General features: G+C 51.7%; 2 protein-coding genes across 2 annotated transcripts; one reads left to right on the forward strand and one right to left on the reverse strand.

Moving 5' to 3' along the window:
• Positions 1-192: 192 nt before the first annotated feature.
• On the forward strand, positions 193-1,440 carry N7496_005648 (FAD-dependent oxidoreductase; the record flags this gene model as incomplete). The annotated part of the gene is made up of 1 exon (XM_056698577.1): positions 193-1,440. The coding sequence occupies one exon, from the start codon at positions 193-195 to the stop codon at positions 1,438-1,440; it is 1,248 nt and encodes a 415-aa protein (XP_056557102.1).
• Positions 1,441-2,333: 893 nt separating this feature from the next.
• N7496_005649 (type I polyketide synthase) lies at positions 2,334-10,411 on the reverse strand (the record flags this gene model as incomplete). Its single annotated transcript, XM_056698578.1, has 6 exons — positions 2,334-3,170; positions 3,227-9,503; positions 9,557-9,890; positions 9,950-10,007; positions 10,074-10,160; positions 10,214-10,411. The coding sequence occupies 6 exons, from the start codon at positions 10,409-10,411 to the stop codon at positions 2,334-2,336; spliced, it is 7,791 nt and encodes a 2,596-aa protein (XP_056557103.1).
• Between the last annotated feature and the right edge of the window lie 2,045 nt (positions 10,412-12,456).

Raw genomic sequence — 12,456 nt, forward strand, 5'->3', positions numbered from 1 at the left:
AGAAACTCCGAGGCTACTTGAATGACCATCTCCGAGATATACCGGACTTCAACAATAATAGACGGGTGGACTTAACTCATAACTAAGCAAAGCTAAGAAAAGCTAAGCAGTGGAAATGGATCTTGCGACCGGCCTTCATATGTCTCACTACCGTCGCCTATTCATGGCGCTACATACGATTTACATTGCACAATGACCGCACAACAGGGCCAGTTTCTCGCAGGGAAGAGGATTATTGTGGCCGGTGGAGGGTTCGCCGGTTTGGCGTTTGTACTTGCGCTCGATCAGCTATGGCAAAGCTTAACCCTGGACCGTCCGGAGGTACTCCTGTACGAAGAGAATGGCCGCGACGAGTCCATTCAGAAGGACGCGTATACGCTGTGCATCAACGGGGCTAGCCAGGATGACGGGTTGGTCGCTATTCAACAGTTGGGCCTGTTAGACGAAGTTCGCGAGCATTCAACCCTCAACGGAGGCGATATCCGCGTCTGGTCGGACAATTGGAAATGGCTGTCATCCATCAACCCGACCGTATATGGAAATCTCCCAGCAGCAACCATGCGCATCACCAGACAGAACCTCAAGCGTATCCTGGTGGAGAGAGTCGAACAGACACAGACCGTCTTGAAATGGGGCTCGGCCTGTACATCGGCCGAGCGTCTATCAAACGGCCAGATTCGTGTCTCCATCTCTGAAGATGTCGGCAGCGCAACTAGTTCCACACTAGACTGTGATCTTCTTGTGGCGGCCGATGGTGCCAATAGTCGCATTCGGGCCTGCTTCAGACCTAACGATATGACAACCCAATATGCCGGCGCGACGCAGATTGGTGGCATTTCATACCTTCCAGATGGACTTCCCAAGCCAATTGATCAAGATTTCAGCCTCCAGATGTCTTCGGGCGAAGGCGTCTGCTGTATCTACCATCCGTTCGACAGCAACACAATCGACTGGGCACTCAGCACAGTTGGTCCCGAACGCGAAGCGAAAACCAACTTCACCCCCGATGAATTCAACCAATTGAAGCAGGAGGCCCTGAAGACGGCCTCGATGTTCCAGGAACCATTCAAATCAGTCGTCGAGGCCACAATTCCCGGCACTGCCTTTATTCGACCTGCAAAAGAAAAGCCTGCCTTCCAACACGATGCCCGTCTCCACGGGGTGATGTTCATCGGTGACGCGAATCATATCCTCAGCCCCTTTGAATTACTCGGTGCGAATCTTGCGCTCAAAGACGGTTGGGACCTGGCAGAACAGATCTGTCGAAACGTTTCTCTTGATGCGGCCGCTGCCTCTTATGACAGGTTGAGCATTCCGCGTTTCCAGCATGACTTTAATTTCTCCCATGAGCGAATCGGTTTTGGGCACTGCACGGGCAGCAAGTGGATGTTTTACAAATATGGCATGGCTGCGCAACGGGCACTGAAGAAGGTCCATTGAATCGGCAAGGTGCCCGGGAGTACCACGGATGGGCGGATGGGGGTGGGATTTCGAGTTTTACTTTAGGGTTAGAAGGTTGCCTTAGTATGGGTGTTGGGTGTAGAAATTGAAATATATTCGGGAATACTGATTATAGAAGAACTGACCAAAGTATTCCCTATAATTAAAACCACATCTTGCCTGCTTACCTACCTAGTTGTTTAATGCCGTCGAGATACTCGGGGCAGCGTAAGGGGTCGGGAGGAATGTTGATCGATAGAGGAACGCTCTACTTTATCGACCAGTGGGAATGGTGTAATGTAAATCATTTTCATAGGTTTGTAACCTTCCTTATGGACTTCCTCACAGGCAGCCAGTGTACCTACAGAAATTCGCTGGACCCATACTACCCCATCACAAGGATCAACGAGAAGATATATATTCCGGTATTTGCAGGCTGTACTCATGATCTTACCATATTAGCGGCACAAACTATTGTTGCCGGAGCATCAGGTATATAGAAACTATCAGAAATTTGGAATATCTCAGAATATATTGTATATAGAAGGCGCAATGCTTGATGAACTACTATCTATTTGTACCCAAACTCCGCTGCGCCGTACGCCGCCAACAGTCTTAACAAGCGATAAAACCATGATGGAACTCGAAGGGGGGACAAAAAATATCAATGGACAAAAGGAACAATAGAGGAGTGAGCAAGATACCTTATTAAAAGCGAGATATCAATTTGGGGGGGGAGAGAGAGAGAGAGAGAGAGAGAGATCCCAAAAAGGAAAGAGGTAAACATAACAAACATGTAAGGTCACATGACCATTATCTCATTTCATCCGACGAATTGGCAAACCATCTGGCTGCTTCTCAGGAAAAGCGACAGAAAGGCAAAAAAAGAAGAATCAAGCCTTGAATCGATCCCACTGAACATGGGTACTCTTTGCAGCAACGTCGGCCGCGAGCGCCGCCAAAGACGGGCTCTGCATGATGCCGAAGATTGACACCTCGGCACCGGCATGTTGGAGCAGCATATTCCGGAGCTCCACCGAAACCAGAGAGTCGATACCAAAGTGAGCAGGCTTGTTCGCCAGATCAATGTCATCGACGGGAAGCATGAATATATCTGACAACTTTTCAGCGATCGCAACACCGACCAGGTCAACTGCCTCAATCGCTGAAGCTGCAGCTGCCAGTCGACTGGCCAGCGAGCCTGAACCATCCCCGGCACTGGCATTCTTCTGACCACCCTCAGCCGGCCGCAACGCCACGAACCGAGCATCGCGACCCAAAGGAGAGTCACCATCGATATTCCAGTGAGAACCGGGCCCCGTGTGCAACCCGATGACAACCTGAGGTTCATATGGCGCGAGGATGGCGCTGTCCAGCACGGCCAGAACCTGCTCCTCGTTGATGGGGATATGACCAATACGCTGAAGTCGAGACAGCACGCCGGCCGTTTCCTGAGCCACGCCGATTCCCTTGACAGCGCCGAGGTCGATAGCCACGGCAGGGAGACCGCGTGCAACACGCCAACGGGCAAGCGCGTCTTGATAAGAGCCTGCTGCCGCGTAGTTGGCCTGGCTAGCATTGCCAGTGACACCGACCACAGATGAGAGAATCACGAAGAAGTCCAAGCTGTCCGGCGCGTCGAACGCTTGATGCAGGTTCCATGTACCGTGGACCTTGGGCTGGACGGCTGCTTGCCAATTGGCCAGCGACATCTGCTCGAAAACGGTATCCTGGAGAGACAAAGATTAGTATATTGCCATTTTGGGGCTTGAGGAGGCTCACTTACCTGCAAAACCATGGCAGCTTGGATAACGCCGCGAATTGGCGGAAGGCCACTTTCCTCACAAACGTACAATGCGCGAACGAGATCATCATGATCCGAGACACTGCAGCTCACGGCCTTGACTCGGACCCCCGCCGCACGAAGATCGGCAAGGAAAGCAGAATTCTGACCACTGTGACCGGCGCTTCGCGACATGAAGATCAAATTCTTGGCTCCTCGAGCCACCATCCAGTGCGCAACTGATCGACCAATTCCACCGAGGCCTCCGACAATGAGATAGGATGCTTCAGAAGAGAACTTGGTCTTGGGAGTTCGTGGACGAACCGGTACCATCTCCTGTGGACCCGTTGAGAGGACCACCTTGCCCATATGCTTACCGGTCTGGAGCAAACGGAAGGCCTTGGCAAAGTCGCCCATGGGGAAGGCTGTGACTGGGTGCACGGGGGCAATGGCCTGACTCTCCAGCAGCTTGGTAATCGCGTTCAGCACACGATGCACCTCGAGAGGGGTGTGCTGCATCGATGCCAGGAGGTAAAAGGCTGAAAAGGAAGCCTGGCGAGTGAAGGGCCGCATCTCGAGATGGCTGTTGATTTCCAAGTCTCGCTTTCCAATTTCTAAGAAGTGACCGAACGGAGCCAGCACGTTGAAGCTTTCCTGCAACAATGGTCCAGCAAGGGAATTGACAACGGCGTCAACACCACGACCGTGAGTCGCAGCCATGATCCCCGCGGCGAAGGATGCATCGCGACTGCTGAAGATGTGGTCATCTGGAATGCCGTACTTGCTCGTAACCAGAGCGCGTTTCTCAGTTGTCCCGACGGTGGCGTAGATCTCGAGGCCCAGGTGCTTTGCAATCATAATTGCCGCCTGTCCGACACCACCAGCTGCGGCGTGTATCAAGACAGTTTGCCCACGTTGCAGACGAGCCATGTCGATCAGGCATATGTATGCGGTACAGAAGATGACCGGCAGCGAGGCGGCATCCTCAAAGCTGAGCCCCTCCGGCATGTGCGCGACGTTAGTCCACTCGACATTTACGCGACTGCCAAAGGGTCCACGCAGCAGACAGAAGACTTTGTCCCCGACTGCGTACCCACGGCTGGCAGCCTCGCTTCCAACGCGCTTGATGACTCCAGAGCACTCCAAACCCATCACTCGTTCGTGGAGCTGGCCCATGGCCACCATCACATCACGGAAGTTGACACCATAGGCACGCGGCTCAACCTCAATCAGATTAGACGAGAGATCAGACGTAGCATTGATGGCAGACATTGAAGGGTCGTCATCGAAGGCAATGGTATCCATCAGCCCCGGCATTCCAACGTGCATGCTCAGAGGGCGGTCCGGCTGGTATAATGGCTGACTGACTACCTTTGGAGTGCTCTGGTCGGCAACATCCTCGGCGGAGATTGCCTTGCTCCGGGCCTGGTTCTTAAGGATCCTTGGGATTAGGATAATACCGTCTCGAACCGCGTACTCGAACTCGCCTGGCTGAGAGTCGTCATTACTGCTGAAGCCTGCTTGCAACACTTGCTGGATCACAGGCACACTGTCTAGAGACCACAGGGGAGTACCAGGGTCAAGATCCAGACTTACGAAGAGCCGAGTCGGGTACTCGTTACGTAGAGATCGAAGGAATCCCTGAGCGAGTGCCAGCTTCGGGTCTTGGGAGTTGACGGCGGCGCCACGTGTAAGCCAGAATAGCCCTTTAGAGTTTATAATCATTGTCCTGATCCCATCCATGGTTTCTGCATCGAGATCCCGGAGAAGAGGTTTGTCGATTTCTCCGACAAAGACGCAAATCTTACCTGCAATCGAGGCTGGCGTCAATGACTCGATAGCATAGGCAGTGGTTAACGAGCCAGCACCAGAACCATCCTCAGAGATAGCCTGTTGCAAATTGACCAGCCAGGTGGAGTCAAGTGCAGGTCCCATCTTATTGCTGGTGACAACCACAATGTTGTGCGATGAAGGTCGTTGCACTGAACTGACTGGCGGGACGGTTGCAAGCATGGTACTCGTTGTATACATATCGTCGGCTTCACAGTCGGGAATGTGGACATCGACTCCGCTGAAGCCCGAGGCTTTGAGCGATTGGTCCCACGATGAAACGGTGTCCGAAGGGCAGTGCTGGCCATCAACCCTGCGATCTTCTTGCCACCACTCAGGCAGTGGACCGAAGACGAACTGTCGGTCGAAATCATCCTGCGTGGTCTCCACCAGCAGCAGCTTGCCGCCTGGTTTGATCAAACTGTGGACATGGGCCAAACAGTTTGCAGAAGAGGTCGAAAGTAAATGCCGGTTGGCAATGACAAGATCGTAATCCTTGGATTCAAACCCTTGGGTGGACGGATCCTTTTTGATATCAAGTGTGTCGAAAACCACAATATCACTCCATGCGGCAAGCTCTTGAATAGAAGCGGCCTGGGATTCTTCATCCCACGACTTTCTGGTGATGTGATAAGAGGTAGCCAGTGGACCTCCAGATTCAGCCGTGCCCAGGGCCTGCAGCATGTTAAGAGTTGCAGTGGTAGAGGGATTTTCAAGCTCGAGGATGTGCGCTCGTGGGTTTTTGTGAACGAATTGACGCAACAAAGCAGCAGCCTGGGACAGAGCCCGCGGATGTTCTTGTTGCTTATACTGATCCAGCAGCCCATTGGCTGTCATCAGCTCGATGGGGGCTTTTTCACCACGCAGGATGGCAGGCAAGTTCTCTCCTATATGACAAACCATTTTGCCTTTGACACCGGCTTCGGAAACGAGGTGTGTCCGAATTTCTCGTTCAGCCTTGGTGTCGAATAGCCAACTTGTGCTGCCAGTACCAAGTCTTCCCTCCTTTGCCTCGTTCTCCTGTTCCTGCATCCAGGTATAAAACTTGGCACGTTCTGGGCCAAACTGGCCCACTTCATCTGCAGAAACTTTGGCTAGTGCCTCTTGGATGTAGTAGAGATACACACGTCGGAGATCAGTAATGGCCCGAATCCCATCCGGAAAGATGGGATCAAACTGCTGTCCAAGACCATCTGTCTGGAATCCGAAGCTTGCATCGGGACCCCAGTGCACTCTGGTACAGAGCTGTCTCTCCCACGGCTTTTCATCCCCACTGGAAGCGCTGCGTCCTAGGGACGAGAAGATCAGATTCTTGATTTCTAGGATGGGTTTCGCACCATCGCCCGCATCCTTGTCGACCATGGTGATGTTAGCCTCAATGCCCTGTGCATCCGCACGGTGCAGGAAAGTATCGGCCTCAAAGAGATGGCCGATCTGACTGCTGATCTTGCTCGAAATCCAGATGCGCTCGATCGACTGGAAAACTCTTGGAGAGTCCTGGCGGGATTCGGTGCCCGGGAGAGCTGTGAACGTGGCCTGGGCGGCTGCGTCCAGCAATGCTGGATGTACTACATGGGTATACGGTAGTTCCTTGGCAACTGAAGTATCAGGAACGACAATGTCACTGATAGAACGCATCTCCCTGCCCGACTGAATGATGTTCTTGATGTTCCTGAAGGTCGGTCCGTACTGAAGCCCAAGTGCCGTCAGAACATTCCACATGTCGACCGGATCGATACGTTTGGCATATCCGGCTCTAGGGTCCAGGGGCTTGCTCTTCCCCAGTCCAAGCCCTGTTGCTTGATCTGGATCGCCGAACTCGACCAAGATCAACCCGTAGGCATGCTGTGTCCACTCGTTATCTGCGGTCACCGAATAGATCTCAAATTGCTTCCAGCCGCGCACGCCAATTGACTTATCACTGACCGGACGGAGCACAGTTTGGATTTCCAGGCCTTCCGTACTATCTGGAATGACGAGGGCCTGTAGGACATCCACGTCCCTGATCTGGTAACCGGCAATCTCCTTTGGGGTAGAATTGCCCTGATCACCTGCAATCAGGTCGATCTGTTGCCGGACTGCCTCGATAGCCAAAGAAATAAATCCACAGCCAGGGTACAGGATATTGGACTGAATCATATGATCCCGAACCCATGGTGATTCTGTGGGCCGGAGGATGTGTCTCCACGATGGGAAGTTGAGATTTGTACCAGGCACAAGCTGACCCAGGAGGTGGTGAGGCTCTTGGGAGCGCTCGCGGAGCGCCTTGTTGACTCGTGGCTCAATCCAATGCCTGGTCGAGTGGTTCCAAGGGTAGGGAGGAAGATTCGTGAGCACTCGAATATCAGAGCCTCTTCCATGAGGGAAGTTGATCGCCTCCATGTCAACAGGGTAACCCTCGCGAATCAAGTTGGCTGCCAAACCTTGAAGGCTCTCCATCGCATTGGTGTGTCGAACAAGGCAGCCGTAGTACGGCAGCTTGATACCTTCAAAGTCTGGAAGCCCCAGTACTTCCTGGATGGGACCGCCAAGTGCAGTGTGCGGGCCAACCTCAACGACTAGATCGATACTGGAAGGAGAGGCATCTGACTCGGAATCCAAATCACCCAGGACCATCTCCGTGAATGCATCGACGAACAAGACCGGTTGCAGCAAGCTACTGACCCAATGGTCTGCGTTCGCAATATTTTCCGCACTGTTCATGCGATAGCCAGTCACTGGGGATGCATAGGCGATGGAATTCATGCGATTGAATTTGCTTGATTTATCATCTTGCATATTTTGCAGTGCGGTGCGGTACTCCTCCGCGATGGGCGCCATGTGGTGAGAGTGGTAGGCAGTCTCCACTCGCAGTCGGCGACCAAACACCCCATCACTCTGAAGCTTTGCCTCCAATTCCAATACGGCAGGAAGGTCGCCAGCCACCGTCGTACTTGAGGGGCTGTTAATGCAGGCAATGACGGCCTTGGCATCACCAGTGAGGTTATTCAAGTAGCGCGCCGCGTCACGATGCCCCAGGCCTACTGCAATCATACCTCCCTTGGCCGTGGCACTCTGTGTCAACTCTGCGGCCAGCTTGCTACGGAAGTATGCGATCCCCATGGCCCTCCGGAGGCTGATCGCTCCAACTGTGTAGGCTGCCGCAATTTCTCCACTGGAGTGACTGGTGACAGCGGTAGGCTTGATACCCCAAGTATTCAGCAGGCGAACCAGCGCGATTTGCACAGCAACGCAGATGGGGATACTAAACGCGGTCCCGTTCACTCGTGTGCTCTCGGCATCGCGGTTAAGCTCATCCATCAGAGACCAGTCCGCACCGAGGTCATGGAGAATGGCGTCGGCCTCCTTGATGGATGCCCCAAAGGCCGGGTACGTGGCAATCAATTCCCTTCCCATGGCATACCACTGAGCACCCTGCCCTGTGAAAACCATACCGATTCTTGGCTGCCGCGAGGCAACTTTGGACGCCCTAAAGTTACGAGACTCAAGGGCCGTCGCCGCTGCAGCAATCCCTTGGGTGATGGGGACAGGGTATGTGGCAATCCATGGGAAAATGGTACGGCGCTGTCCCAAGGTATAAGAGAGTTGCTCTAGGAATACCTTGGCGTCCACTTCATTGAGTCCCTTCTTCTCCTGCTCTTCAAGGAATGTTTTCAGGTTGGAGACGATGACTTTGGTTGTCTGTTCATCCTTGCCACTGAGAATTAACAGATTCGTCTCATAGCTGGGCAACGGTAGTGAATCGACACCATTCGGGGCAGCATTGTGCTTGCTCGATGTCCCCGTGGTCAAGGCTTGAAGCCAATATTGCCCGTCTTCCATGATCACATGGGAATTGCTTCCACCGTAGCCAAAGTTGTTGACGGATGCACGGCGAACAGTACCTGGAAGGGCAGGCCATTCTTCCAACTCTCTGGCTACCTTGATTCCCCATTCTTCGAGTGAGAGCTTGGGATTGGGCTTCTCAAAGTTGACAGATGGCGGAATCATGCCATGCTCCATTGCAAGAGTGACCTTGATGACACTGGCTAGTCCACTGGTCGCTTCTGTGTGGCCGATGTTCGTCTTCACAGAGCCAATCCGCAAAGGCTCGACAATAGAGCGTTTCTTCCCTTGGAAAACTGAAGCAATAGACCCGACCTCGATTGGGTCTCCCGTTGGCGTGCCCGTTCCGTGAGCCTCAAAGTACTGAGTGCCTAGCGGGTCAATGCCTGCCCGTGCGTAGCAGTTGCGCATCAGGCTTTGCTGTGCGTCTTTGCTTGGCGAGGTAATCGTTTCGGTTTTGCCATCCTGATTCAGCAGAGTTTCACGAATAACGGAACGAATTGGGTCGCCAGCGGCAATCGCGTCTCGGAGTCGCTTGATCACGATCGTGGCCACACCCTCGCCACGGCCGTACCCATTGGCGCGAGAATCAAAAGCAAAGCATCGGCCATCGGGAGAGAGAAAGCTGAACGTAGCAGCGTTAGTCGTAATTATTGTAGTTTTCACCGCGTAACATACCCTAAAGATCCCATTGCCTTGAAATTGTCCGGGTTGATCAGGATGTTGGTACCGCCCACGACACTCATGTCGCTCTCCCCACTTCGCAGACTCTGGACGGCCTGATGAAGGGCAACGAGAGCAGTCGAGCAGCCGGTGTCTATGGTCATACTTGCGCCGCGGAAATCGAAGAAATGAGAGATGCGATTCGAGGCCATTGCGGTGCCTGATCCTGTCAGGAGATACCGTGGCAAGTTATCCTCATCTCGGATCAATGAATCTCGATAATCATGAACAAATGTGCCAGCAAATACAGATGTGTTGGTACCCGCGACTTGCGCGAGAGGGAGACCGGCTGTTTCACAAGTAAGCTCTCTTTTCAGGAGTGTCGTCATCAATGAATTGTATACTTACCGTTCTCCAGGGCCTCGTAGACCGATTCAAGTTGTAGCCGGAATTGAGGATCTAACGTCTATTGTTGTATCATATTAGCCATCTCTCGTTCGATCAACCTGTATTCCATATGGATCTGGCTGACCGCTGCTGTTTCAGCCGAATAATTGAAAAATGCAGCATCAAACAGCCCAATATCCTCATTCATAAAGTGGGCTCCTTTGACGTGCATCTAATTTCCATATTTAGCACTGGAACTCGATATATCAGCGGCGGACCACCCACTGTACTCAATTTCTCGCTGTTGGGATGATAAGCGCCCTTGGGGTTGAAACGAGAAGCCGGAATCTCGCTCCAGGCGCTCTTCCCTTCGGCCAGCAGTTTCCATAACTCTGATGGATTGGATGCATCTCCAGCAAACTTGCATCCAATACCAATGATGGCGATAGGCTCACTCGCCCAGGCTGGCCCGGTGCTTCCCATGATTTATGTGGATTGGACGACTTTAAGGATATTGTGGATAGGAGAGCAACCGAGAAGAGAGTTTTGAGAAATAATACAGGTGAAAAAACAGAATTGAGTGGTCTATAGGTCTAAATGATAGAAGATGACGATGATGGAAAATGGCTGGTCAATATGGCTGCTTTACAGTTTAACTGGTAACAGAGAAGGGCCCTATTAGCGACACCCATAGCGGAGAGGCTGCAGGGACCTGCCTCCTACATTGATTCCTGCGCATAATTGACAGATCTGGAACGACTTTCCGGCGGATTTTTGGTTCGCTACCTAAAGGTGAGATTCCGGTTATGCGGGCAGTTGAAGATGTGCCGGACTAAAGAGACGCGTCTTCGTCCGGACTTCCAAAAAGTCCGTAGGCAATTAGCGGCCCCCACTAAGCTTTCAATCGATTTTCAACCTTAGATACCGCTCATACTTTCGGCGCCGATGATTTCTCTCTCATAGTCAGCTTATGCCAGGTTCTCTATTTGATGCTAGTCCCAAACTTACCTTGGTATGGACGACAAAAATATTTATACCTAGGTAGTGATGGTTGGGCACACTACCTATCTATAGATCTAGAACCACCTTATGTTAGACCTCGTTAGAAGCCTCTAAGCGTTTTCGATTTAATAAATTAGGGATAGAAATAAGTAGGTTGAAATTCAGAAGATGAAGATGGAGAGTCATGTGGAATACCTAGGATTCAACTACAGTAAACTCCCGTTTTCGGCACTCCCAGGTTAGGCACACATTTTTATTAGGCACCAAAATCTGTTGGATGGACCCACTTCTTAGAGTTTTCCCATATATAAGAGGCCAACCGGCACACCTTTTTGTCTGGCACACAAAATTCTCTTCAATTTTTGCTTAGTCATATAAACCGACCAATCAGAATGCAGGATTTTTCCCCTTCCAACCCTTCCACCCCTTCTTCGGTCGCTCTTTCAGCTAAACTGGCTATACCAAAACAACCCAACAAAGGCATATCCGATGCTCAGAAAAAAGCATTACGTATCTATGCATCGGAGACACGCCCTAAACCTACTCAGAGAGAATGCGCTGAGTGGTTTTCATCTCAATTTAATCGTCATATCAACCGTGCGACCGTCTCCAAGATTCTTTCATCCAAATACGAGTACCTTGATACTGGTTTAGCTGGTCAGAACAAACGCCCGTTAGCATCTCGGTGGCCTCTATTAGATGAGGCCCTATATATCTGGCAGCAGCGTCACGAGAATGCCGGTTTTCCTATAACAGGCCCATTGATTCAGAGCAAAGCCGTCGAATATTGGAAGAAAATACCCCAGTATAAAGATCTCGACCCGCCACTTTTCTCTGAAGGGTGGCTATCACGGTTCAAACAGCGCCATTCGATCCGATATCATACCTCCTATGGCGAATCTGCATCGGTTCCGGCTTCGATGTATTCCGACATGGAAGCTATTCGGGCTATCTGCGACCAATATCAGCCAAACGATGTCTATAATATGGATGAAACAGGTCTATTCTGGCGTCGAATGCCAAATGGGGGTCTATCGAGTAAGGGTAGTCCTGGTTATAAAAAAGACAAGACCAGGATTACTCTCGCAGTAACGACCAATGCTACTGGTTCAGATCGAATGCCTCTATGGTTAATAGGCACTGCGAAGATGCCTCGTGCTCTACGAAAACTCAATATCCCAGCACTTGGATGTGTCTGGCGATGGAACAAGAACGCATGGATGCGCGGTAATGTTATGCAAGAATGGTTCCGCTCGTTTTATAGGCATATTGGCACACAAAGACGAGTCGTGCTATTGCTCGATAACTTTAGCGCGCATCTCTCTGCGCTTGAACATGCGCCACCGCCGTCTAATATTAAAGTCGTTTTTTTGCCACCAAACGCGACCTCGGTTTACCAGCCATTAGACCAGGGTATCATCAGAAACCTTAAGCACCATTATCGGAAGAAATGGTTGACATGGATGGTTAATATGATAGACCGCGGCGTCGATCCTACGCAGAGAATGAGCCTCTATTACACACTA

Source organism: Penicillium cataractarum (assembly GCF_028827025.1).
Source record: "Penicillium cataractarum strain IBT 29864 chromosome Unknown utg000004l, whole genome shotgun sequence".
Taxonomy (NCBI): Eukaryota; Fungi; Ascomycota; class Eurotiomycetes; order Eurotiales; family Aspergillaceae; genus Penicillium; species Penicillium cataractarum.